Raw genomic sequence first — 25,227 nt, forward strand, 5'->3', positions numbered from 1 at the left:
TTAATTTGTGGACACTGGCAGTCTCAAAAGTCCTTTGTAGTATCCCAAGAATCTTCTCCACTTCGTGTTCCAACTTCTTTCAAGCCCATTCCATCTTCTGTTCATACTTCTTCCTCTCTTTCCTCCTGTGATACGCAACCCACCTTTTCTCTACTTTGTATGTGAGTGTGAACCAGTGAGTTTAATTGGTGTTGTTCACAGGGACATAGGTAAGGAATTATTTAGGTATCACAGGCACTTTGCCAGCGGTTATACCACTGAAGAAAATGTCTCCCCCTCCTCCTGTGACCATCAACTGTCTATGCATCCTCAGGAAGGGGCGGAGCCTCAGAAGACTCTGCCTCTTCCATGGTGGAATGTTGACAGCTCCAGACTTGTACTGGTCTTGTGAATGTAATCACAGCTGCTGTGAGTGCTATGGCCATCTTCTACATGGGGGTAAGCATTCCACAGCACCCCAGGGCCCTTCCTGCTCCTCTTCTGTGATGTTCCCTGAGCCTTGGAGGGAGTGACATAGATGTCTCACTTAGCGCTGAACAATCAGCAATCACTTATTCTCGGTATTTTGGCCAGTTATGAAACTCTGTGACCCACTGCAGAAAGAAGCTTTTCTGACCAAGGTTGATGATAGCACTAATCTATGGGCATAAATACAAATATGTAGAAGGCAACTTGACTGACATAACATGTTCCTTCAACAAAACAATAGCAATAGCTTCCCACTAGTGCTCATAACCTCTGTAGACAGGAGCTTTTGACCAGATTTATAACACCAGCTGTAAATTCCTTCCTGTAAAGCAAGGCCTCAATCCAGTTAGGGAGTGGTTGGTTACCCTCCCAGCAGTCATACCACTACTGCACCAGCAAGGACCCACATTTTTGTACCTGAAAGATCCACAGAGTTGCTTTGTTTTCAAAACACAGTTTTCTCCACAAAGGAATTTCACATCCAACCTTTAAAGAATGTTCCTAGGGCTGGAGAGATGGGTCAGCGATTAAGAGCACTTATTGCTCTTGCAGAGGACCTAGGTCCTCTGGGTCAGTTCCCAGCATCCACATAGAAGTGTAATTTTACTGGGCGTGGTGGCGCGCAACTTTAATCCCAGCACTCAGGAGGCAGAGGCAGGCAGATCACCTTGAGTTTGAGGTCAGCTTGATCTACAAAGAAAGTCCAGGGCAGCCAAGGCTACACAGAGAAACCTTGTCTCAGAAAAAAAAAAAAAAAAAAAAAAAGAATTCTAGATTAGTGACATAGCAAGACTCTGTCTCAAAACAATGAAACTAAAAAGTGTAAATAAGTGAAAATTATAGTAAACAACCAGTTATTTCTTGTGTGTGTGTGTAACTGAAAATGGGAACTAGTCTAGAGTCACTTTGTTGTTGTTTTTGGTGGTGGTGGTGGTGGTGGTGGTGGGGTATATGTGTGTGTGTGTGTGTGTGTGTGTGTGTGTGTGTGTGTGTGTGTGTGTGTGTGTTTTAATATTTGGAGACAGAATCTCAGTAAGTAACCTAAGGTGCCTTTGACCTTGCCATTGGTCTGGGCTGTCTTGAGACTTGTAATGCCTGTTACATCGTGAGTGCTGGGATCATAGGGCTGTCTTGAGACTTGTAATCCCCCTGTTACAACATCTTGAGTGCTGGGATCATAGGTGTGGCCCACCAAGCCCCATATTGGACTCACTTCTGTTGGATCTTGAATTAGATGTCTGTATTTCTGTGCCGGGGGTGGTGGGGGTGGGGGGTAGGGTGGGGGGTGGGGTTCACTCTAAGCCTCAAAGAAAGCCTCAATACGAGGCTTGGATGGTTGTGAAATCATTCTATCCCCTTCCAAACTCTGGGATAAGAGTAGAACTCTATAAAAACAGTTGAAACCAGGCTTAGTGATACCAGCTTGTAATGACAACACTGGAAACAGCCAGCCTCTGCTACATAGCAAGCTCCAGGAGAGCCTGAGCTGCCCAAAACCCTATCTCAAACAATAACAACAACAACAAAAAATGCAGGGCTTGCACAGGACTCCAAAGGTAGAAATAGAGTAAAAACAAAGGACATATTAACTAACCATACCTTGAAAAGTAAGCCTTGTCAGTAACCAGCAACCACCAGCTACATTAGGGGCCACGAGTTAGTCACCACTCGTTTCCCTTACAAATCATGTGAGCTTTTTAATCTGTAAAATGACAGCTGTGTGCCTTTCCATCAGCTGGGACAAATGCAATTGGCTCAAATACTCTTTTCTTTTTTTTTTCCCCCAGCATCTGGGTGGTCCAGTGCACTGCTACAGGGGGAGGAGGTAACTGCGGATGCCATAGAAACCGACGCAGACATGGCCATCCAGGTAAGCGCCTTCTCAGGTGGCTCCCGCACCAGAGCCAGGCAGTGGCAGGCTCCCTCTGCTCTGCTGGCCTTGTCTCTAAAGCAGACATGGCGTTTCCTGAGATCTGGGAGCAGATTAGGGAAACTTTCTAAAATTGTATTACAACTTTATTCATTTTGTGTAAATGTGAGTGTGTGTGTGCAGAGCTGTTAATGTACCAGAACACGAGTGTGGAGGTCAGAGGGCGACTGGTAGGCACCAGTTCTTTCCTCCCACTACGTGTGCTCTGAGGGTTGAATTAAATGTCAAGCGTGGCTCCAAGCACCTTCACCTGCTGAGCCATCGCACTGGCCCTAAAAGCCAGAGTCTGTGTCTTGGTTTCCAGTGGGCCTGCTGTAGGGCATTCACGACCGTCCAAGCAGTAACCTCCCTAGGGTCAGGGCAGCAGACGTGAATAATGTGAGCTTTCAGAAGTCCTGGCCCGCTGTGCATTGTGGAGAAAGGTCATGGAGGCACAGGGCAACTTTGGTTCAGACTCAGGCTTTCCAGTGATGTCAGCAGGAAGGCAGCACATGGCCCACTCAGGCGGGAATAGTGACGGCCAGAGGTTTACAGAATGAGTCATCTGGCAGTTCAGGAACTCAGCACCGTTCAAATGAAGTATGTAATCATTGCACGGATTAAGGGCTCTTTAATGAACCTTATCAGAGGCTCAATTCTGCCTCTCCTTCACTGTTTGAGTTAGCAAAGGCTGGGTATGGGACGATGTCGTCGATTCTTTCCTTGGGTGACTTGAATTTTTAGGATGTGTCATTTCTGAAATTTTTTTTTCCTGGAAACATAAAATCAAAAAAGGCCTCCTTTTGGTTTGTGCTGTTGTTTTGAAAAGTTGTGGGAGTGATGGGAGGAACTGGGAAGAGGAGAGGGGTGAACAAAATTTTTTTTATTTTTCAATTTTTTATTTAATTAATTTATGAAGCAATTATTTCTATATTATTATTATTATTATTATTATTATTATTATTATTATTATTATTATTATTTTGGTTTTTTGAGACAGGGTTTCTCTGTGTAGCCCTGGCTGTCCTGGACTCACTTTGTAGACCAGGTTAGCCTCGAACTCACAGCGATCCACCTGCCTCTGCCTCCCGAGAGTTGGGATTAAAGGCTTGCACCATGCCTAGTTTATTTCTATATTATTATGTACTTATTTATTTGTCATACTAGGGGTTGAACCTGAGGCCTTGTTTTTCCCAGGCAAGTACTCTATCAACTCCCCAAGTTTTCATTTAAAATACCTTCTAAATACGTCAGTGTGGATAGGAGCATCCTGTGCACCTGTTTGATAGTTAAAAATTGCTCTTTCTAGTGGCTTGAATTGTGACTAGTAAAACACTGCATCCCTAGAGGATTATTTGAGAAGAAAAAGGGAACCAGGGAGATAAGAGAGGGAAATAAGGGCATGAATTTGATCCAGGTATGCCATAACAAAGCCTGTTATTTTGAACAATTAATGTATGCTATAAAAAAATTTTCAGGGGGCTGGAGAGATGGCTCATCAGTTAAGAGCATGCACTGAGCAGGTGCAAAGTCGCCTATAACTCCAGATCCAGGAAGAACTAACACCTCTGATCTCCTTAGGCATCTGCATGTACATGCCAGACTTATACATATATGTACATACATGTGTACATCCACATATAGATCCAAACACATACACATGGCTAAAAATAATATCTAAAAAAATCAGCTGGGTGGGCTGGGTGTGGTAGTGCACACCTTTAATCCTAGCACTCGGGAGGCAGAAGCAGGCAGATCTTTGTGAGTTCGAAGGGTCGACAAAGGGAGTCCAGGACAGCCAAGGTTACACAGAGAAAGACTGTCTCAAAAAACAACAAAACAAAACAAAACAAAAAACTGCTTAGTGCCAGGCGGGAGTAGTGCTTGCCTTTAATCTCACCACTCAGGAGGCAGAAGCAGGTGGATCTCTATGAGTTTGGGCCAGCCTGCTCTATAGAGTGAGATCTAGGACAGCCAAAGCTACACGGAGAAACCAAATGAAAAAAAACCAAACCAAACAAAAATCAGCTGGGTATGATAGCACATACCTTTAGTCCAAGTGCTCTGGAGACAGGGGCAGAAAGATCTCTTTGAGTTCCTGACCAGCCATGCCTACATAGAGAGACAATAAAAATGAAAATAAAAATAAAGAAATAAAAATACTAAGAATAAGAATAAAAAAATCAGGGCTGGAGAGGTGGCTCAGTGGGTAAGAGCACTGCTTGCTCTTCCAAAGGACCCGGGGTTCAATTCCCACCACCCACATGGCAGCTCACAACTATCTGTAACTCCAAGATCTGACACCCTCACACCAACACACATAAATTAAAATTAAATAAATAAAAATTACTTTAGAACAACAACAAAAAACAAAGCAAAAAAAAAAAAAAGAATAAAAAATCATAAGTAGTGGTCCTTCCTGTAATTCCAGCACTTGGGAAGCTGAGGATAAAGACTGATGAGTTCAAAGTGCTGCATAGCATGACCTTATTTCAAAACACAAGGCCGACCAAACAAAAGCATCCCAACTGTGCGGGGAATGGGTATAGAGGCCAGGAACCTAGAAAGGGACCCATGAAGGGATGGAGAGGCTTTAGGGGAGGGGCAGGTAATGAAACGCATATGGCATGAAAGTGGAAGAGGGAATACTGGTGTGGAAGGGCATAGACACTGGCATGAAGGTCGAGAGGGTGAGAGGAGGTGAGGGGACATTAACCAAAACTAGGTAAGTGTAAAGATTCCTGGACTAAACCTACTATTTTGTTAGCCTTATTGAAGTAAATGAAGGCTGTCACCCCAACCTAAGAAACATCTGTCCTAACTCTTGGTGCCTGAAATGTGACCGTACTTTGGAGAAAGCATCTTTGTACAAACAGCTAAGAATCCTGAGATGAGATCACTCCACATTCAGCAGATGGTGCTAATCCCAGCGACATGTGTCTTTCTAAGAGATAAAAGAGAGACCCAGGCATGTGACGAGAAGGCCTTATGAAGAGACAGAGGCCGAAATAGGAGTTCTGCAGCTACAAACTAAAACCAAATGGGGAGGCTAAGGGTAATGAGGCTAACTGGGTACCCGGCGGCAGCACGTGTGTAAGACTTCAGTTCACTCTCTAGCATGTCAAAAAGGCTGAAGCCCAAAATAATGACTCACGCCAAAAGCTGGAAGATGCTAGAAGGCACTTCCTTACAGCAATGGTGATTCACAAGGTGGGATTCTAGAGATGGGAGAAAACTAGTTTCTGTATTTTGTTTGTTTGTTTGTTTGTTTGTTTTTGAGACAGGGTTTCTCTGTGTAGTCTTGGCTGTCCTGGACTTGCTTTGTAGACCAGGCTGTCCTCCAATGCACAGTGATCCACCTGCCTCTGCCTCTGGAGGGAGTGCTGGGATTAAAGACGTGTACAACTGCACCTGGTGATTTCTGTGGATTTTCAAGTACTCAGTTGTCAGTAGGAGTCTGGTAGTGGCAGGTCTGGGTCCCACATCCCACGGGTTAGTCCTAGCTCTGCTTGCTTCCTAACAGGAATAGATGGACCTCAAGACTAGAGGTCCCGTCTCTCACTCAGGGGCAGCCAGAGCATTTTAGGAGTGAGGCTTGTGGCTTAGGCACAAAGCCAGGTTCCCAGCTTCTCTGGTGGAAGTGGGAAATGAGTTTGCACACTGAGTGTTACAATCAGCTCTTTTCGGAATGAGAATGCAGGTCTCAACAGGAAGTGGAGACTGGGGAACTCCACAAGATCTAAGTGTCACGGCCTTTTGGTTCATCTACCTTGCCAGGCATGGCAGGGGAGTGGGGGAATGTCTGAAACCCACTGGGAGAAAGGGTGCGGCAACCCCACCTTGGTGGGTGATTCCCTGGGGGTCAGCACCAAGCTTTCAGCAGTGGTTGAGCAGGTCCCAGCAGCTGCAAAGGCAGTTCTGCCATTGCTGCCTGACCACTGGGTGTCCCAGACATCCAGTGGCAGTTCCTCCTGGAATAAATGGAGTCTCAGACTGTCATGATGGAGCGAGAAAACAAGCCAAACTCTACACGTGAACCAAGGATTTATAAACCAGTGGGTGGGTCGTAAGGGTGAATGTGCCTGATTCCTAGGGCTAAGGATGCCAGGATACTTCATCTGCATACACTGCCTGTTTATAGTCAATACCACTTGGGTCCTGTCACAAGGAGAAAACAGTACTTGATTATTCTATGTGTGAGGCGATGACTCCTAGGTGCAGTTTGCTGGAGGCTAGGATCTCAGGACAAGGTGGGGTACTTCCAGGAATTCCCTGTGCTTGTTAAAGTTCCTTATCAGGAAAGGGTCAGGTCTGTATTTTCCTTTTAGGACTATGTGATGCCCTTTACAAAATCTGGAATTACCAGATCTGGTAGATTAGGATCCCACTGAGAAAGGGAGTCCGTTCTTCACAGACCGAGTGCAAAACAGCCATCATGCGAAGTGGGACTTCAACCTTATTCGGCAGAGTCCCACACTCAGTCTATGACACTTTGTTATAGCCACTCTAGGAGACTAATGCACCAAGGTTTTCATATTTCTGGGCATGGTAGTGAAGTCAGACTAATCTCTGAGTTCAAGACCAGTCTCATCTACATAGTGAGTTCTAGGCCAGCCAAAGGTATACAGTGAGGCCTTGTGTTCCTACCAAGAGCAGTACCCACACTTGCTGACTACCAATGCTTCAGAGGCTGAAACCAATAGTGTGTGTATCTGTCACGGTATCTTGCTTCACTGTGTCCACCTGTTATGTGCTGCTTTTACCTGTTCTTGTTTTGGGAGAAATGTTGACTTTATTTCAGCCTGTGCCATCACCATTCGTCACAAGAAAAGGACAGACATACTTAGGAGAGCTTTGAGTTGTCTGAGTCTGTGTTGATGTTTGTTCAGACACTGAATGAATGAGTAAGTAAATGAAAAGCTGGGTGGATGGATGGATGGATGAGTGGATGGATGGATGGATGAGTGGATGGATGGATGGATGGATAAGTGGATCGATGGATGGATGGATGAGTGGATCGATGGATGGATGGATGGATGGATGAGTGGATGGATGGATGGATGGATGAGTGGATGGATGGATGGATGAGTGGATGGATGGATGGATGAGTGGGTGGATGGATGGATGAGTGGGTAGATGGATGGATGAGTGGATGGATGGATGGATGAGTAAGTGGTATGGATTATTGTTTGGGTTTTTGTTTGTTTGTTCTTGTTTTTTGTCATTTGTTTGTTTTTGTTTTTTTGAGACAGGGTTTCTCTGTGTAGCCTTGGCTGTCCTGGACTCACTTTGTAGGCTAGGCTGGCCTTGAACTCACAGCAATCCATCTGCCTCTGCCTCCTGAGTAGTGGGACTACAGGTGTGCACCATCACATTGGTTTGGATTATTGTTTGTTAAATTTGCCTGGCTATGGGAATCCCCTTGGCAGGAGAAACAGGAACTTGACAGGCTACTTACTGCTTTTAAGATTCAAATTTCAGAAGAACGAAGGCATTTCTTTCCTTGCAGAGTACTAGGGATGGAACCCAAGGGCTTCGCATATGCTAGGCAAGTGCTTTACCACTGAGCTATATCCTAGCTCTTTAAGACAGATAGACAGACAGACAAAGAGAGAGAGAGAGGGAGAGGGAGGGAGGGAGGGAGAGAGAAAAAGAGAGAGAAAGAGAGAGAGAGAGAGAGAGAGAGAGAGAGAGAGAGAGAGTGAGGGTTGTCCTTGTCAAGTTGCTCAGGCTGTGCCAACCTTCCAAAAAGGTCTGTGACACCATGCCTAATTAAGTTTAGAGTTTGGGGACTTGCCTGTCCTTAATTATCTCTTCCTTTTTCTTCCTGTAGTCCTGGACATTGAACATGCTAGAACAGTCTACAATTAATCCACCACTGAGCTCTATTTTATTTTTCCTTTTGGTTTTTCAAGACAGGGTTTCTCTGTAACCTTGACTGCCCTGGACTTGCTTTTCACTATATTCTTTGGAAACAGAGTCTCACTGTTGTTGTCCAGGCTAGCCTGAAACTCACTGTAGCCCGAGCAAGCCTGGAACTTGCCATCCTCCTGCCTCTGTCTCCTAAGTAACTGTAATTACAGGCCTGCAATACCAGACCTGGTTGAGAAGCTCCCTCTGAGCAGTTGATAGACTCTGGCTATTTCAGCTGAGCACAGACTGCTTCTAGCTGTGTCTCCCACTCCATGCCTGCATCTGTCTCTGTCCTCTCTATTTAGTCTTTAGCCAGAGCCACCTTTCAGTAAGGCCGACCCGACGAGTCCCCTCTGTCTGAACCCTTTCCAGACTCTTCTCTCCTTCGAGCAGATCAAGCTCAAGGGCAGGTGCTCAGGTTTTTAAAGCCCCGTGGCTCTGCTTTCTTTGGCATCACATGTACTAAGATTGAAATGAAGCAAAGCTTAGCATGTCCCCTGCTGAAGGATGACGCACAAATTCGTGAAATGTTCCTACTTAAAAACAAAAAACAAACTAATTTGGCTTTTACTCACAGTTTCCTAGCTAGTTCCTCATCTCTTTCTTGAAGTCTATCACTCAGCTGGTCCCTCCTCCAGAGGCATTTTCTGTCCAATAGTCTTGCAGATGTTCCCCTGAGACCTGGTACAGATGCATTAATTATTTTTAAAGGATGTGGGAGTAGAGACTGTTGGCTCTATTTCTTAACAATTAAAATTTATTATACAACCCAACTAGCTTGCACAAAAGGGAAAAAAGGTTAAAGGGAAACAAGAGTGAACCTTCCAGTATCTGTTCCACGGGATGGGTCCCTAGGTGTCTCTGGCCTGTGCACTGGTCTGGCCTGTTCGCTGATCCTCTTCCCAATCCACGTGCGCTCAAGCCCGGTCTTAACTTGCTGTTCCTCTCTGTCCTCTCTGCCTGCCTGTCTCTCACGTGCAAGGGGCAGTCTCCCTCTCCCATTGAGGGTCAATTAGAAATACAATATAGTCCAGATGGAGTCCCTCGGTCCTCTTCGTGAATTCCAGGCCCAGATGGCTCCACTCAGTCTATCTCAAGGTTAATCTCAGGGAGTATCTGTGGTGTGTCCAAGGGCAAAGGCCACCAAGACTGCTTTCACCTGTGACAAAGCATACACTCCTTCCCACAAGAGACCCTGTCTAGAACGGATCAGTCCCTTTGTGGTTGTGCATGCCTATAATTTCAACACCTCAGATGCTAAGGCAGAAAGATTGCTGACAATTTAGGACCAGCTTCACTACATAACAGTTTGAGGCAAGTCTAAGCTATTTAATAGGCCCCTGTCTCAAAAATACACAAAAATAAAAATACAAGGAAAAGAAAAGAGGGGCTAGAGAGATGACTCAGAGGTTAAAAGCATTGGCTGTTCTTCCAAAAGTCCTGAGTTCAATTCCCAGCAACCACATGGTGGCTCATAACCATCTATAATGAGTTCGGTTGCCCTCTTTTGGTGTGCAGGCATACATGTTGGCAGAATACTGTATGAATAATAAATTGATCATTGAAAAAGAAAAAGAAAAGAAAATCTCACTGGATGTGGTAGTGCATGCCTTTAATTCCATTACTCACACTCAGGAGGGAGAGGCAGGTAGAATTCTGTGACAGACAAATCTCTGTGTTCCAGGCCAGGTTACTTCTACACAGTAAGTTCTAGGCTAGCCAGGGCTACCCAGTGAGATTCTCCTGTAGCACACAGTTCCTTTGTTTTCATTTTTCATCTTTTAGAGACTCTAAAATTTCAGTTACTTTTTGAAAAACTAATTTTCTCCCTCCCCTTGACCTTTTTCCTTCCTTCCTTCCTTCCTTCCTTCCTTCCTTCCTTCCTTCCTTCCTTCCTTCCCACCTTCCTTCCTTTCCTTAAATTAAGATCTTGGCTGGGCAGTGGTGTCTTTAATCCCAGCACTAGGGAGGCAGAGGCAGGTGGATCTCTGAGTTCAAGAGTAGTCTGGTCTACAGAGTGAGCTCTAGGATAGCTAGGGCTACAGAAAAACAAAACAAATAAACTGAGGTTTCATGCAGCTCAGGCTGACCTCAAACTATGCAGCTAAGGGTAACATTAAATTCCTAACCTTCCTGGTTTGGCCTCCACTTCTGCCGTAGCCTTGGGTGTCCTAGACTTGCTTTGTAGACCAGGCTGGCCTTGAACTCTCAGTAATCTGCCTGCCTCTGCCTCTCCTTTTGGCTTTTTTTTTTTAAATTACTTTTTGAGGCATATGGCTCTTATACCATAAAGATCATTCATGTGTTTGATTTAATAATTTCTAGCAAATGCTTCATTGCAAGCACAAGGCAAGCACTACACATCCACCCTCACCTCATCATTGCAGTGAGACCCTACAAGCCACTCCCACCCCAGCTCAAGGATATGGAGTCTTAAAACATGCCATCTTTTGTGGCAGGCTTAGCATGCTTTGGCAGGGAGATTTATACATGAGAGAGTTCCCGGAAGTATCCATTTCATTCCTATTAATGCTGAATAATGTTTGGCTTATGAGTGTTTCTGGTTATCACAGTTTAGGGGGGGTCATTTGGGGGGTGCTGTGGCAAGAGGCCAGGGCCTCTATGTGGTAGGCAGGTGTTGTGCAGTGAACTATGCCCCGCCACCCTGTTTAGTTTTGATTTTGTACTTTCACAAGCTAGCTGATGGACTCAGGTTGCAACCTGTTTGAATGAGTGGCATTTGGTCTAGTCATGCAGGCTAATTGTGGAAACACGTATTTTTTTTTAAAAAAATCAGAAAAAAGAAGAATGCAGGAGGAAGCCGGGCAGCCGTGGCACATGCCTTTAATCCCAGCACTTGGGAGGCAGAGGCAGGCAAATCTCTGTGAGTTCAAGGCCAGCCTGGTCTACAAAGTGAGTTCAGGATAGCCAGGACTGTTAAACAGAGAAACTCTGTCTTGAAAAACAAAACAAACAAACAAACAAACAAACATAAAAAGGAAAGCATGCAAGACAGTGAGAGGAAGTGTTAAAGTTTGCCTCTGCCAGCGACAACTGTAGGAAACAGACTTTCTGTTTTCCTGAAAGACGGGTCTCAGTTTACGAGCACCAAATGGGTTTCACCTTCTGAAGCCACATGGACAATAGATCAGTTTGCAACAAGCTAACTCTGGAAGGCCTGTGAGTGGAGTAAACAGGCTTCCAGGAACTTCCCTCTGGAGACAGTGGGGCTATGCGTATATGGGTGCTCTGTGATGCTATGTACTTTGAAGATGGCGGAAAGACATTAGCTATTCAGTCTTAAAAGATATGAGCAGTAGTTTGACCTCCTGTGTGGAAAACAAGGGGTTCATCCGGACAGTGAACAAGCTAGAAGGTCCTAGATTGGCAAAGTGGCATACATCTGTAATCCCGGGACTCAGGAGGCAGAGACAGGTGGATCTCTGTGAGTTCAAGGCCAGCCTGGTCTACAAAGTGAGTCCAGAACAGCCAAGGCTACACAGAGAAACTCTGTCTCAAAAAACCAAAGATGACAACAACAACAAAAATAAATAAAAGAGAAAAAGAAAGAGAAAAGATAAAAAGAAAGAGAAAGGTGGTAGTTTCGTGGGGTTATTTTCATCTGGTCCATAATATAATGTTACTTCTTTAGTAATTCTGGAGTAATTCAGGCTCGTGTGAGTGTGTGTGTGTGTGTGTGTGTGTGTGTGTGTGTGTGTGCGCGCGCGCGCACGCAGAATCCACAGGACAAAGACAAAGCCTTGCTCCCTCAGATACTGTCTACCTTTCTGTGAGACAAGGTTTCTCACTGGCCCTGGAGCTCACCAAGTAGGCTAGGCTGGCTGCCCTGTGAGCCCCACGGACCCTCCTGTCTTCACTTCCCCATCATTGGGGGGGAGTGTGTCACAAAACCACACCCCCATGCCTGGCTTGTTAACTTGGCTACCAAGGCTCAAACTCCAATCTTCAAGCTTGCAGGCACTTTACCTCATAAGCTATTTCCCTGCCACCTAGCTACTTATAATGAAAAGAAAATATCTTCGCTGACCTCCTCAACTCTGGTCTGTAATTTGTATTATAAGACCATTCTTGGGTCAGGTCAAGGGGAGCAGCACTTTCCAGCCTTCCTATTAGAGTCTGTCCTTTTAAACTGCGGCCCAGGGAAGAAGTTCAGCCTGGCTGGGAAGAAAGCAGGAGGAGAGCGCAGGGTTGGGAAGGCCTGCTTCCAATCTGCATCACATCTTTTCTCTTGATAGGAAATTGTATCCCACCCTTAAAGCTATTGCTTCCCTCCAAGAAAACTGATGATAAACCACTCTAATTTCTATCAGTAGTTGCACATTTCCAGTCTTGGATACCCATCCGTGGCTTTTCCAATGCCACCGTGGTGGGATCTACCGTTGCCTTGTTCTATCCATAGTAAAATTAAAAGCTCGCCTCTCTGCACACCTTTAATCCTAGCACTCAGGAGGCAGACGCAGGCTGGTTTCTGAGAGTTTGAAGCCAGCCTGGGCTACATAATGAGAACCTATCTTAAAAAGAAAAAGAAAAAGAAAAAAAGACTATGTTTCTGACGAGGAGCACAAACATCAGAATTTCTCTTAGAAAAAGCCTTGTAAGCCGGGCATGGTGGCCACGCCTTTAATCCCAGCACTCTGGAGGCAGAGGCAGGTAGATCGAGGTGAGTTCAAGGCCAGCCTGGTCTACAAAAGGGAGGCCGGGACAGCCAAGGAATGTTACACAGAGAAACCCTGTCTCGAAAACAAAACAAAACAAACAAAAAAAAAAAAAAAAAAAAAGAAGAGAAGAAAAGAAAAAGAAAAAAGAAAAAAAAGAAAAGAAAAGAAAAGAAAAAGCTTTGTATTCTCGTTATATCTGCAACATTTCTCCCTTGCTTAAGCCACAATCAAGACTGGCATCCTGAAGGCAACTTAGGGGCTGTGGATAGAGCCTCTGAGAAGGGCACATTTCCAAGTTAAGGAAGGTTCCGGGTGGACAGCCACACGCAAAGAGGATGCTTCTCTGCGTGTGAAACGTGTCCCTGGGAGAGTGACTGTCCCCTGAGAAGGGCAGATGTTCTCCATTACAAAGCAGGGAAAGCATTCAGACTCTTCCTGCGGTGAATGGAGGTCACAGGTTATAGCTTTCTTTGGCTTTGGGTATAAAAAGCCATTCTGGAGAGCCTTTTGTTGCCTGTAGTGGAGAGTCTTTTGCCCTTTGTTCTCAATGGTGACAACATTGAGGGGTGTTGTTTTGTGTTGGGGGCCCAGGGCAAAAAGGCACATCTGGGACCAGAAGTTCGGTCCTCACTGAGCACACATAGAGGTTGCTCTAAATTTGTTCCCTGGCTAAAGGAAATTTTTATCATGCATTCCTTTTTTTTTTTTTTCAGGTCTCTGAGTCTATTTTAGGTAGTGGATCTCAGAGGGGGTTGGCCGTGTTAGTGAGGAAGCAGCCCAGAGTTATGTGGGACAATTTCACAGTACTTTCTCTTTCAGAATAACTGTCTTACATTTTCTTCAAAGTACATACTTTCAATGGGGCATAGTGGTACACACCCTTAATCCTGACACTTAGAAGACAGAGGCAGGAAGATCTCAGTGAGTGCAAGGGCAGCCTGGTCTACAGAGCAAGTTCTAGGCCAGCCAGGACCCTGGCTTATTGAGACTCTGCCTCAAACAAGCAAACAAAAAACCCAAGTAAAAACATATTTTTCTCTGGGTATAATTGCTCCCATCTGTAACCCTAGGCCTTGGGAGGCCGAGGCAGGAGAATTGCTATAGTTCAACTCTATTGTGGGCTGTGTGAAAGACTCTGTCTCAAAATAAATTTTTACACAATTCACACATTTTCATCTAGGTATGATGGGTTTACCTCTAATCCCAGCATACTATAATTCTAGAATGTTGAATGTGAGGCCAACTTAGGCCACACGAGAAGATCCCATCTCACAAAGTAAGCCCCCACTCCACTTCTGAAAGGCTCAGGGAACAGCACACGAGAGGGAAAGGCAGAAAGAATGTAAGACCCACTGTATGGAATAGGACATACGTTTTACATATTTGTTTATTTATTATTTGTACAATGCTCTGCCTGCATGTGTGCCTTCAGGCCAGAAGAGGGCACCAGATCCTCATTATAGATGGTTATGAGCCACCATGTGGTTGCTGGGAATTGAACTTAGGACTTTCAGAAGAACAGCCAGTGCTCTTAACCTCTGAGCCATCCCTCCAGCCTGAGAGTAGTACATAAAAATACTGTGTTCTTGACATGACCTGGCTGTCATACCCATGAACTCACTGCAGTTGTGGCTATCCACACAAGCCCTGCACAAAACCAAAATCAAGCCAGTCAGAAGCCAGGTCCCAGTGCTGGGGTAATGATTCCACGAGCAGCCAAGAGCACTGGCTGCTCTTTCAGAAGGCCTGGCTTTGGCTCCCAGTGCTCACATGGCAGCTCACAACTACCTGTAATTCTAGTCCCAGGAAAGTCAACGCCCTCTGTGGCCACTGCATGCATGTGGTGCACACACATGCAAACACCCACTCACACACACACAAAAATAACACATAAATAAATCTTTAAAAAGAAAACCAAAACATTTTAAATGAAATGTGTATGAAGGAATTTGTCATAAACTACTATACTCCAGCAACATAGTTGTTATTTATTCTTGTGTGCTGACTCTTATTTGTTGAATACAATGAATGCCTGAGGTCACAGCATCTCAGTCACATATAGATGAGGATCATGTCTGGCAAATTAAAGACCCCAGGACTTTCCTGAGCCATATCAGTTTCTCACTGTGTCCTGTTGCAACAGTAACAGACAGAATGAAGTACTTGTTCTGAGCTGAGAACTGTGCCAAACACTTACACACCATCTCCATTATTTTTGCTATTATTTTCTCCTTCTGTCCATCCCTTATGATCTTCAAAACAACAAAGGAAAACTATTCCTAACCTTTCTTCACAGATGTGGTCATGACTGTGGTAGGTGAAGTTAGGTCACATACAAAGATTCAGAAGTTGGGCTTTGAATGGGATGGAAAGACACTTGGTATGTAAGAGAGGAAACTCATGACTGTGATCCTAGCACTCAGAGCTGTGGCAGGAGGATTTGTCAGGAGTTTGAGGTCATCCTTGGCTACATAGTGAGTTCCAGGGCATCCTGGGCTACACTGTGAGACTTTGTATCAAAAAAAGGAAAAAAAAATACTTTGTAACTTTAATGTTTGAATAGTAAATGCAAATTTTGGTTTGGGTTTGAGTGTTTTTGTTTGGTTTGGCTTGGGTTTGGTTGTTGTTAGCTGAACCCACAGGGCTCTAGAGATAGGTAGGAATTACTTAGCCAGTTAAAATAGTGGAAACCTGGGGCCAGGGACTTAGCTTACTGACATACATGTGCTTAGAATGTTCAAGGCCTAGATTCAACTTCAGGCACAAAAATTAAATCTCCCCCACCCCCAAATACTCTGCTGACCCAAATAAAGTTGAACTTGAGATAATTCTTAAGCAGTAATTTTTTTTTAACAGTAAGTATGCTCCAAATACTGCATAAAGCACACTGTGTACTTACTTACCCTAAGAAATCACTTGTTGCTAGGCATGATAGCTCATGCCTTTAGTCCCAGCACTTGGGAGGCAGAGGCAGGTGGATCTCTGTAATTTCCAGGCTAGCCTGGTCTACAAAGCAAGTCCAGGACAGCTAGGACTACAAGAGAAATCCTGTCTCAAAAAGTCAAAGAAAGAAAGAACGAAAAGAAATCACAGACTGGAGAGATGGCTCAGCTTAAGAGCACTGGCTGATCATCTAGAGGTCCTGAGTTCAATTCCCAGCATCCACATGTTGGCTCACAACAATCTATAATGTGATCTGATGCCCTCTTCTGAAATACAGATAAAGGACTCATATACATAAAATAAATAAATAAAAAAAATCATTTAAAAAAAAAGAAAGAAGAAGAGAAATCACATGTTGTTGATCTAAAGTTCAATTTGGCTGGGCAGTCTGTATTTTTATTTGCTCAGTTTAGAAGTCATGGGCAGGACAGTGCAGTGAAGGCGATGATCACTGTGGTTTGATGTTTATTTGTGGGTTTGGTTTTTTTTTTTTTAATTTCAAGGCTGACAATTGTATAAATAAAAATGTTTAGTTCAAACATCCGTTTCTTGATATTTTATTGGTTTTCAGAGATAGCGTCTCACCATACAGCCCAGTCTAGCCTCAGACTTGTGGCAATGCTCCTGCCTCAATTTCGCAAGTGTTGGGATCACAGTCCTGAGCCAACATGCCTGGTTTTGGTTTTTGATCACCTTTGGTTTTGATAATCTTAAGTCACCGTGGTTTACTGTCTTGGAATCAGACAGTACTTCTGAAAGATATAAGCAGTGCCGCCGTTGGCTGTCAGGTGGTTTTATAGCCTGGAAGGAGATAAAAAAAGACAACATCAAATGGCAGAAGCATATTGGCTGTCTCAGGGCTGCTTCCTTTTTAGAGGAGGGACGAGGGGACAAAGCAATAGAAGTAAGTGATGGGGTAACTGCAGGCAACTTCAGGCTGCTTTGTCAGGACCAAAGGATGAAAGGGCATCGCATTGAAGCAGAAACCCTTTGTAATGCTCTGCTTGGGAAATATGGCCCTTTCCTGTTGTCCCAAGTTCTTAAAGGCTTGGAGCGCAGCTTTACTTTGAGTTTGATGACAAGTGGCTTCTACGTGGATGGTTCCATTTTGACTTTAGTCTTGTGTCCTGGTTAGGGGTTTCTGGTGCTATGATGAAGGGGAGGAGAGGGTTTCTTTGACTTACACTTTCACATTATAGTTATTCCCTGAAGGAGGTCAGGACAGAGCTGGAGCGTGGAGGCAGGAGCTGATGATACAGCGGCCATGGAAGGGTGCTGCTTTCTGGCTTGCTCCCCCATGGCTTGTTCAGCCTGCCTTCTTGTGGAACCCAGAACCACCAGCCCAGGGATAGTATCACAGTGAGCTGGGCCCTCATCCATAAATCACTAATTAAGAAAATGCTCTACAGCCAGATCTTATGGAGGCATTTTCTCAAGCTTTCGTCAAGTTGACATGAAACTAGCAAATACATATGGTCTGTTGAGGTTCAGTGAGAAATCCTACTCCCAAATCATGAACTCTACTAATTCTCATTTAAGACATATATTTTATGAAACTTTAAACCTGAAAGATGTGTAATTTCAGTGTGCATAATATATTGGAAACTATGTAGTGTGATGCTCACATCTGTAATTCCTGCCCTGAAGTTTGTATCAGTCCAAGACTTTGATGACCTATCAGCAAATGTCTCTCCACACACATTTTCTCTTAAAAATTAAGGCTTTTAGAGGGATCCTGTTTCTCTACAAAGCAAAATCATAGGAAACTCTGCCCAGAACCCATTAGCTTCTCCCATACCCTTTTGATACACGGTCTCATATAGCCCATGCTGGCCTCATATAGCCCAGGCTGGCCTCATATAGCCCAGGCTCGCCTTGAGCTTATCACATAGCTGAATATGACATGGAGCTCCTGATTCTTCTATTATGCCTCCCAAACACTAGACTTATAAATGTGTGCCACCGTGTGTATGTGTGTGTGTGTGTGTGTGTGTGTGTGTGTGTGTTTTGTTTTGTTCATTTGTTATTTGTCTTAGATAATTACATGGGTTGAACCTAGGACCTGAATAGCTGGAATTACAGCCCAAGCCATCATTCCAGCTTTTAAAATGTTGACAAAACAGTCCTTTTAATTTCACTTATTGATTGAGTTTGTGTAGGTAGGTGTCAGTGGATGTGCATATGTCTGTATATACAGAGGCCAGAGAACAACTTTTCACAGTCAATTCTCTCTGGCTATCCAGGTTCTAGGGATAAAACTCAGGTCCTCAGGCTTGGTGGCAAGTGCTTTTACCCACCAAGCCATCAGGCCAGCCCTGGTGAAGTATTCCTGGACTTCTACAAACCTTGTTACCTGCTAAGATGCCCTCTTTCTCAAAAGCCAGCCATAGCTGGGTGCAGTGGCACACATCTGTAATCCCAGCACTCAGGGAGGCAGAGGCAGGTAGATCTCTGTGAGTTCGAGGCCGGCCTGGTCTACAAAGAGAGTCCAATACAGGCAAGGCTACACAGAGAGCCCCTGTCTCAAAAACCAAACCAAAACAACAACAAAACAAAGAATCAAAAGCCAGCATGATGAAGCATGCGTAGCATCACCAGTCCTCAGGAGACAAGGGGGATCTTCCGAGAGTTCAAAGCCAACCTCAGTTATATAACAAGACACTGAATTTAAAAAAATTTAGGCTGGGCACAGTGGCTCAGCCTGTAATCCCAGCACTCAGGGAGGCAGAAGCAGATGGATCTCTGTGAGTTCAAGGCCAGCTTGGTCTACAAAGTGAGTGCAAGATAGCCAATGCCACACAGAGAAACCCTGTCTCAAAAAAAATTTTTTTTTTTTTTTTTTTTTTTTTTTTTGTTCTGTGAGTAATTACCTCCTAAAATAGATGGCACTGGCGAGGATATTTCTAGCAAAAGTTTCAAAACGTTTGCAGATATTTCCTCAGAACATCCACGTGTTTCCTCTATGCTCATTGTGAGCATTCCTGCATGGGAGTGTCTCCTGACTAGAAGGCTCTAGAAGTTGTCTCTTGGTGTTATCTGCATCTTCTATGTCAACCCCCAGGGGAGATAGGTGTGCTATCCTAACAATGATTTGCTCCAGCTGGTTTGGAAACAAGGTTCCTGTGTAAAAGCAGAGCCTGTAGCTTCCAACAGAAAGCCAAGCAAGACCAGAGTCGAGGAAGCCAAACACAGAAGCTGCCAAACTCAGAACCTGTGGACAGCAATTTTGGAAATCACTGGCCTGAAGCGCTATGGAAAGGTGGCCAAGCTCGGTCCCACCTAGGCAGGGAATCGGGGGTCTATCCATCTCCTGCGTGCCTCGGTTACCGCTCCAAACCATCAGAAATGATTCTGAAAGTCTGACAAGAATTCATGAGACCATTTACCCTGTGCCCCGTGTTTCTAAAATAGTGAGAGAACACAGAGGACCCGACCTCCAGCTCAAGTGTCAGGAACACGCGATGGGTTCGTAGGAGAGTCGATCTTGCCTCAGGAGCAGCTACTGTTCCTACTTCACTTTCACTGCCTCCTCTACCTGCTCTCCAGTGCCTTCCCCCATGCTAAGATCTGTGCTTATAAAACCTATGGATAATCATGCATGTGTGAGGGTAGCTCCATGGTAGAACACTTACCCAGCATACAAGGACCAACCTGGAAAAAAAGCAAAACAAAATTTGCAATGAAACTCAGGATATCCGTGCAAATTCTTTGCGCTTTGTTTTGTGCCTCTTGTAGCCCAAGCTAGCCCCAAGCTGACTATCTAGGACTTGACTGTAGGGGCAGGACTTGAACTCCTGATCTTCCTGATTCCCGCTCCCAGTTGCTGGGATCTCAGTGTATACCACCATATCCAGCTGCAGAAAATGTATGTAGAGATTGGAGAGCTGGCCCAGCAGCTAAAAGTGTTTGTGGTTCTGTACATCACAACCATGTGGTGGCTTACAAACAGTTCTAGGGGTTCCAACACTCTCTTCTGACCTCTGTGAATACTAGCATATACGTGCACACAGGCAAAACATCCATATATTAAAAGTTCTTCTTCTTCTTCTTCTTCTTCTTCTTCTTCTTCTTCTTCTTCTTCTTCTTCTTTCTTTTCTTCTTCTTCTTCTTCTTCTTCTTCTTCTTCTTCTTTTTCCTTTTTAGTTTTTTGAGACAGGGTCTCTCTGTATAGCCTTGCTGTCCTGGAACTCACTCTGTAGACCAAGCTGGCCTTGAACTCAGTGACTGCCTGCCTCTACCTCCCAAGTACTGGGATTAAAGGCGTACATCACCGCTGCCCGGAATAAAAAATAACTTTTTGTTTTGTTTTGTTTTTAGAGACAGGGTTTCTCTGTGCATCCTTAGCTGTCTTATACTCACTTTGTAGATCAGTCTGGCCTTAAACTCACAGAGATCCACCTGCCTGCCTCTGCCTCCTGGGTGCTGGGATTACAGGCTTATGGCACCATGCATAGCTTTAAATAATTAAAAATAGGGGCTGGAGAGATGGCGGCTCTTCTAGAGGACCCAGGTTCAATTCCCAGTGCCTACATGGCAACTCACATCTATTTATAATTTCAGCTCCAGGGGATCCAATACCCTTCCAAAGACCTACACACAAGCAAAACACCAATATACATAAAATAAAAATAAATTGTTTTTTAAAATTAAAAATAGCTGGGTGTGATGGTGCATGCCTATAATCCCAGTACTCAAGAGGCAGAGGCAGACAGGGGCAAGGGGATATCTGTAAATTCAAGGCCAGGCTGCTCTAAACCATGAGTTCTACGGTATCTGTAACCCTGCCTCAAAATACCAAAAAGAAAAAAGAAAAGAGAAAGCATGTACTCAGACAAGATGGTTGGTTCACTGGCTAGAACAGGAAGCCAAGCACTAACCAACACACACACACACACACACACACACACACACACACCACACACACACCCACACCCTACCCCCTCCTGCTTCTGCTACCTGACTGAATACTGGGGTCAGCAAGCATGTGAAAGCATATGCTACCACACCCAGGCAGCCAGACTAGCTCTGTTGCAAGGGAGGATATAATTGCTGCCCATAAGTCTTAGAAAAGATAGAGGAGAGTATGAAAGGACAGAGATGCTGGGAAACTTTCCCGGGTTCACACAGTGACAGAGAAGGACCCAGCTCTGTGCTCCTGGCTTTCTTTCTTTCTTTCTTTCTTTCTTTCTTCTTCCTTCTCTCTCTCTCTCTTTCTTTCTTCCTTCTCTTCTTCTTCTCTTCCTCCTCCTCCTCCTTACATTCTGCTGTATTGTAAAATAAAGAGAATGCCTTAGTGCCCTGGGATTTTTATCTTAGCTCTAGCTATCATATCACTAGCATTCTGATTTGTCCACAGCCATATAAAGGAGAGAAAAAAAACAAAAAGTAAAAAGCCCAAGCTTGGCATGGGAGCACAAGAGCAGCTGCGCCCTGCCTCCCAGCACGTGAGCACCCCATTCTCCCTCTCTGTGCTACAGTCTTATCTCAGCCCGCCTATGAATTACTTAGCAGACGGGAGCCTCATTTGGGAGCAGAGGACATGGGGCTCTAAGAGGACTTGATAAGACGAAAACTCTTCTAAGGCAAGATGCAGTGTATGTCTTAGTTTACTTTCTGTTTTTAAAGTTTTGTTTGATTCTTCTCTTTTATGGCCTTCAACTCCTGCCTCAGCCTTCTGGTTGCTGGGATTAGAAACCTGTAAGTCCACAGCTGTCAGTTATAGTTTCTTTCTTTTTTTTTTTTTTTTAATTTTTAAATATTGTTTGTTTATTTGTTCGTGTGTGTGTGTGTGTGTGTGTGTGTGTGTGTGTGTGTGTGTGTGCGTGAGAGAGAGAGAGAGAGAGAGAGACAGACAGAGACAGAGAGAGACAGAGGAGAGAGAGAGACAGACAGAGAGAGAGAGGCAGACAGACAGACAAACAGACAGAGACAGAGAGAGTTAATTCTCTCCTTCCACTTTGTGGGTCCCTAGGATTAAACATCGGATCAGTCATGAGGCTTGGTGGTAAAGGCCTTTATCTATTGCAACATATGCTGCCGGCATAACTATTGCGGTTTTAAAGTGATTTTGTGTTGGCCGTGGTCCCAATCTGACAAGGCTTAAAAATATTTTTTTAAGTAGTTTATGTGTGGGAGTGTTTTGTCTGCAAGTGTGTCTGTGCACATGTCTGCCAAGGCCAAAAGAGGGTGTCAGAGCCTCTGGACCTGAAGTTACAGGTAGCTGTGGCTCGATGTGGATTGGGGAACTAAACTGAGGTCCTCTGCAGAGCAATAGGTACGCTTCACAGCAAAGCCAGCCACATCATCATCATCATCATCATCATCATCACAACAACAACAATAACAACCTTTGATGAGTAAGTGTAATTTAACAGTCTATGCTCAAAAGTCTGGAGGCAGGTGAAAGCTTGGAAATTACTAAGAAAATCTCATAATTTATTTTATTTTTGGGGGAATCAAACGCAAGGCTTTGTTCACACTAGTCAAGCACTCTGCCACTGTAGTATACATCCACAGCATGTTCTTATTATAAAGCAAAGCTGGGTGTGGTAGCGTGTGCCTGTAATCCCAGCATGCCAGAAGCAGAGGCCAGTGGATCTCTGTGAGTTCAAGGCCAATCTGGTCTACAGAGAGAATTCCAGGACAGCCAGGGCTTTTACACAGGAAAGCAAAACAGAACAAAACAAAACAAAAAACAAAAAAAAAAAAACCAAACCAACCAAACAAACAAAAAAAAAAACAACTGTCTCAAAAAACAAAAGAAAACAAAACAAAACCCCAAAAGAACAGACAAGACACCAAACCCCCGACACCAGTAAACTGAAATACAACTCTCCTGATGGAGTCACTGTGTCTCAGAGTTGCAGTGTTTGCTTAGTGAGCCTCTGGCTTTGATTCTCATCAAAACTCAAACCAGACAAGCTAACAAAATTCTCCATCTTACTTAACATCGAGCAAATAGTTAAGGATAGTTGAAGTCAAAAGATAAATTCTTATAAATCCAAGTCTCTAGTGTAGATTCTTGATGAGAACTTATGGAGACTCTTGCTGCTGGCACTGGCTTCTCCAAGGGTACAAGCAGGCTGCATGCATCCCAAGTGTACTAAACATGTAAGACTTGCAGCACTGTGCTTAAAGATCACTTTGTTCTGTGTTCTCTTCTGTTGGGCATCACCTCTGGAGTGTTTACTAGAGTTTTCAAATGCTTCATTAGTTAATCAAGGTCAAATTCTCAGCCAGGACACAAGCTTAGACCTTCTAGAACTTCATTGCTAATTACCAAAATATTACATAGATGTGTTCTCATGAACAGCAAATGCGGTCACAGGCCTCTGCAGCTGAGACACTCAAGGCCCAGCAGCACCTCATATCCCTAACTGTGCAGCTCCCCTTTACTCCACCGGCCCTTTATTAGGCAGTCTGCATATAGCCCAGTCTGGCCTTGAACTTACTAAGTAGGAAAGGATGACCTTGAATCCACCTCCTGAGAGCTGGAATTCTAGGAGTACACTACCATGCCCAGTTGATTTTTTAGGTTTTTTTGTTTGTTTGTTTTGTTTTGTTTTTGAGACAAGGTAGCCAATAGCCTAAATTGGCCTTCAACTCACCATGTAGCCAATGCTGGCCACAAATTTGAGATCCTTCTGCCTCAGTTTCCTGATGAGTAGGGTTATATGCACGTTTGGATGGTTGCTTGGCTGGTTATTTGGTTGGCTGGCTGGCTGTTTGGTTGGCTGGTTGGTTGGATGGTTAGTTGGCTGGTTGGCTGGTTGGTTGGATTGTTGGCTGATTGGTTGGCTGGTTGGATGGTTGCATGGTTGGTTGGCTGGGTGGTTGGCTGGTTGACTGGTTGGTTGGATGGCTATTTTGCTAGCATGTTGGTTGGTTGGGTTTGGCTTAGTTTGAGACATGGTCTCCTGTAACCCATACTGGCTTGGAACTTACTATATAGCCAAAGATGACTTTGCACTCCTGATGTTCCTGTCTCTATCTCTTGAATTCTGGATTACAGGCATGTGCTACCATGGCTAATAGTTTATTGTTTTTGTCCTTACCATAGGGACTCTGCTTTTTCTTTTTGTCTTTAGACAAGTATTCAGTCTGACCTGGAATTGCCCAGGTTGTCTTTGAACTTGCATGAATGAGTGTGCCATCCCCAGTCCAAGAGTACTGTGGTTACTTGTACGGGCCACCTCACCTGGCTTTCACGGGTGCATTTTTAAAAACAGCCATTTTAAAAGGCTGAAGCAAGTTGGTCATGGTGGCACATGCCTTAAATCCCAGCACTCAGGAGGCAAAGGCAGGTGAATCCCTGTGAGCTTAAGGCCAGCCTGGTTTACAGAGAGAGTTCCAGGACAGCTGGGGCTACACAGAGAAAACAAAACAAAAAAGGCTGAGCAGCTGGGTGAACCGGATCAGGTCACCACTTCCTTGTTAGAGAGTTTGGCAGAGGAGAGACCAAGTGTGAGGATTCGGGAAAAGGAAATAAACATGGAATAGACAGGAAAGAAACTTCTTGGGCACAGGAAGTGAGAGACCCTGGAGAGGAAGCAAAGGAAAGACAAGCAAGGCAAACTGTGCCAGGAGCCACATGGTCCTGGAGCCAAATGTTCTCAGAGGATGCTGTCCTGGTCGGTCTCCTTTGCTTACTTCTTCCTTTCCCCACCTGAGGTGACTATGCTCCCCAAACCAGGCTGTGAGGAAGAATCAACTGCAAACAAATACAGACTCCTAGGTCAGATCACTCAGGGAAAAAAGGTCAGGACAAGTACATACTCCCACATAACATACTCTGTCACACAAGTGCACTCTCTCTCACACATATGTACACATAGCGCGCGCGCGCGCACACACACACACACACACACACACAAACAAGTATTGCTTTATGGCATCTTTTTTGTCCAGTTCCCACTTACTCTTCTGCCCTAACTTTTTTGTTTGTTTGTTTTGTTTTTTGTTTTTTGAGACAGGGTCTCTCTCTGTGTTAGCCTTGACTATCCTGGACTTGCTTTGTAGACCAGGCTGGCCTCGAAATCACAGCAATTCACCTGCCTCTGCCTCCCCAGTGCTAGAATTAAAGGTATGCGCCACCATGCCCAGATCATTGTTTGCTTTGAGAGAAGGTCTTGGGATATAGCGTAAACTTGAGATTCTCTTCCCAAGATGGCTCAGAGGTTAAGGTCACTGACTGCACCTCCAGAGGTCCTGAGTTCAATTCCCAGCAACCACATGGTGGTTCACAACCATCTGTAATGTGATCTGATGCCATCTTCTGGCCTGCAGGTGTACATGCAGACAGAGCACTGTATACAT

The 25,227-nt window shown here is 44.6% G+C and overlaps 1 protein-coding gene and 1 non-coding gene across 6 annotated transcripts in view; both read left to right on the forward strand.

Annotated features, from left to right (window-relative positions):
* Positions 1 to 25,227, forward strand: part of Palm2akap2 (PALM2 and AKAP2 fusion) — a 321,160-nt gene that overhangs the window by 193,217 nt on the left and 102,716 nt on the right. For all 5 annotated transcript variants that reach the window (XM_051162363.1, XM_051162384.1, XM_051162377.1 and 2 more), the window contains one exon: positions 2,256 to 2,338. In XM_051162363.1, the coding sequence (XP_051018320.1) occupies positions 2,256 to 2,338 (83 nt within the window). The remainder of the gene's footprint in view (positions 1 to 2,255; positions 2,339 to 25,227) is intronic.
* On the forward strand, positions 8,731 to 8,832 carry LOC127207517 (U6 spliceosomal RNA). The gene has a single exon (XR_007832923.1). It is a non-coding gene; the product is annotated as a U6 spliceosomal RNA (small nuclear RNA).

This window comes from Acomys russatus, chromosome 2 (genome assembly GCF_903995435.1).
Source record: "Acomys russatus chromosome 2, mAcoRus1.1, whole genome shotgun sequence".
Taxonomy (NCBI): Eukaryota; Metazoa; Chordata; class Mammalia; order Rodentia; family Muridae; genus Acomys; species Acomys russatus.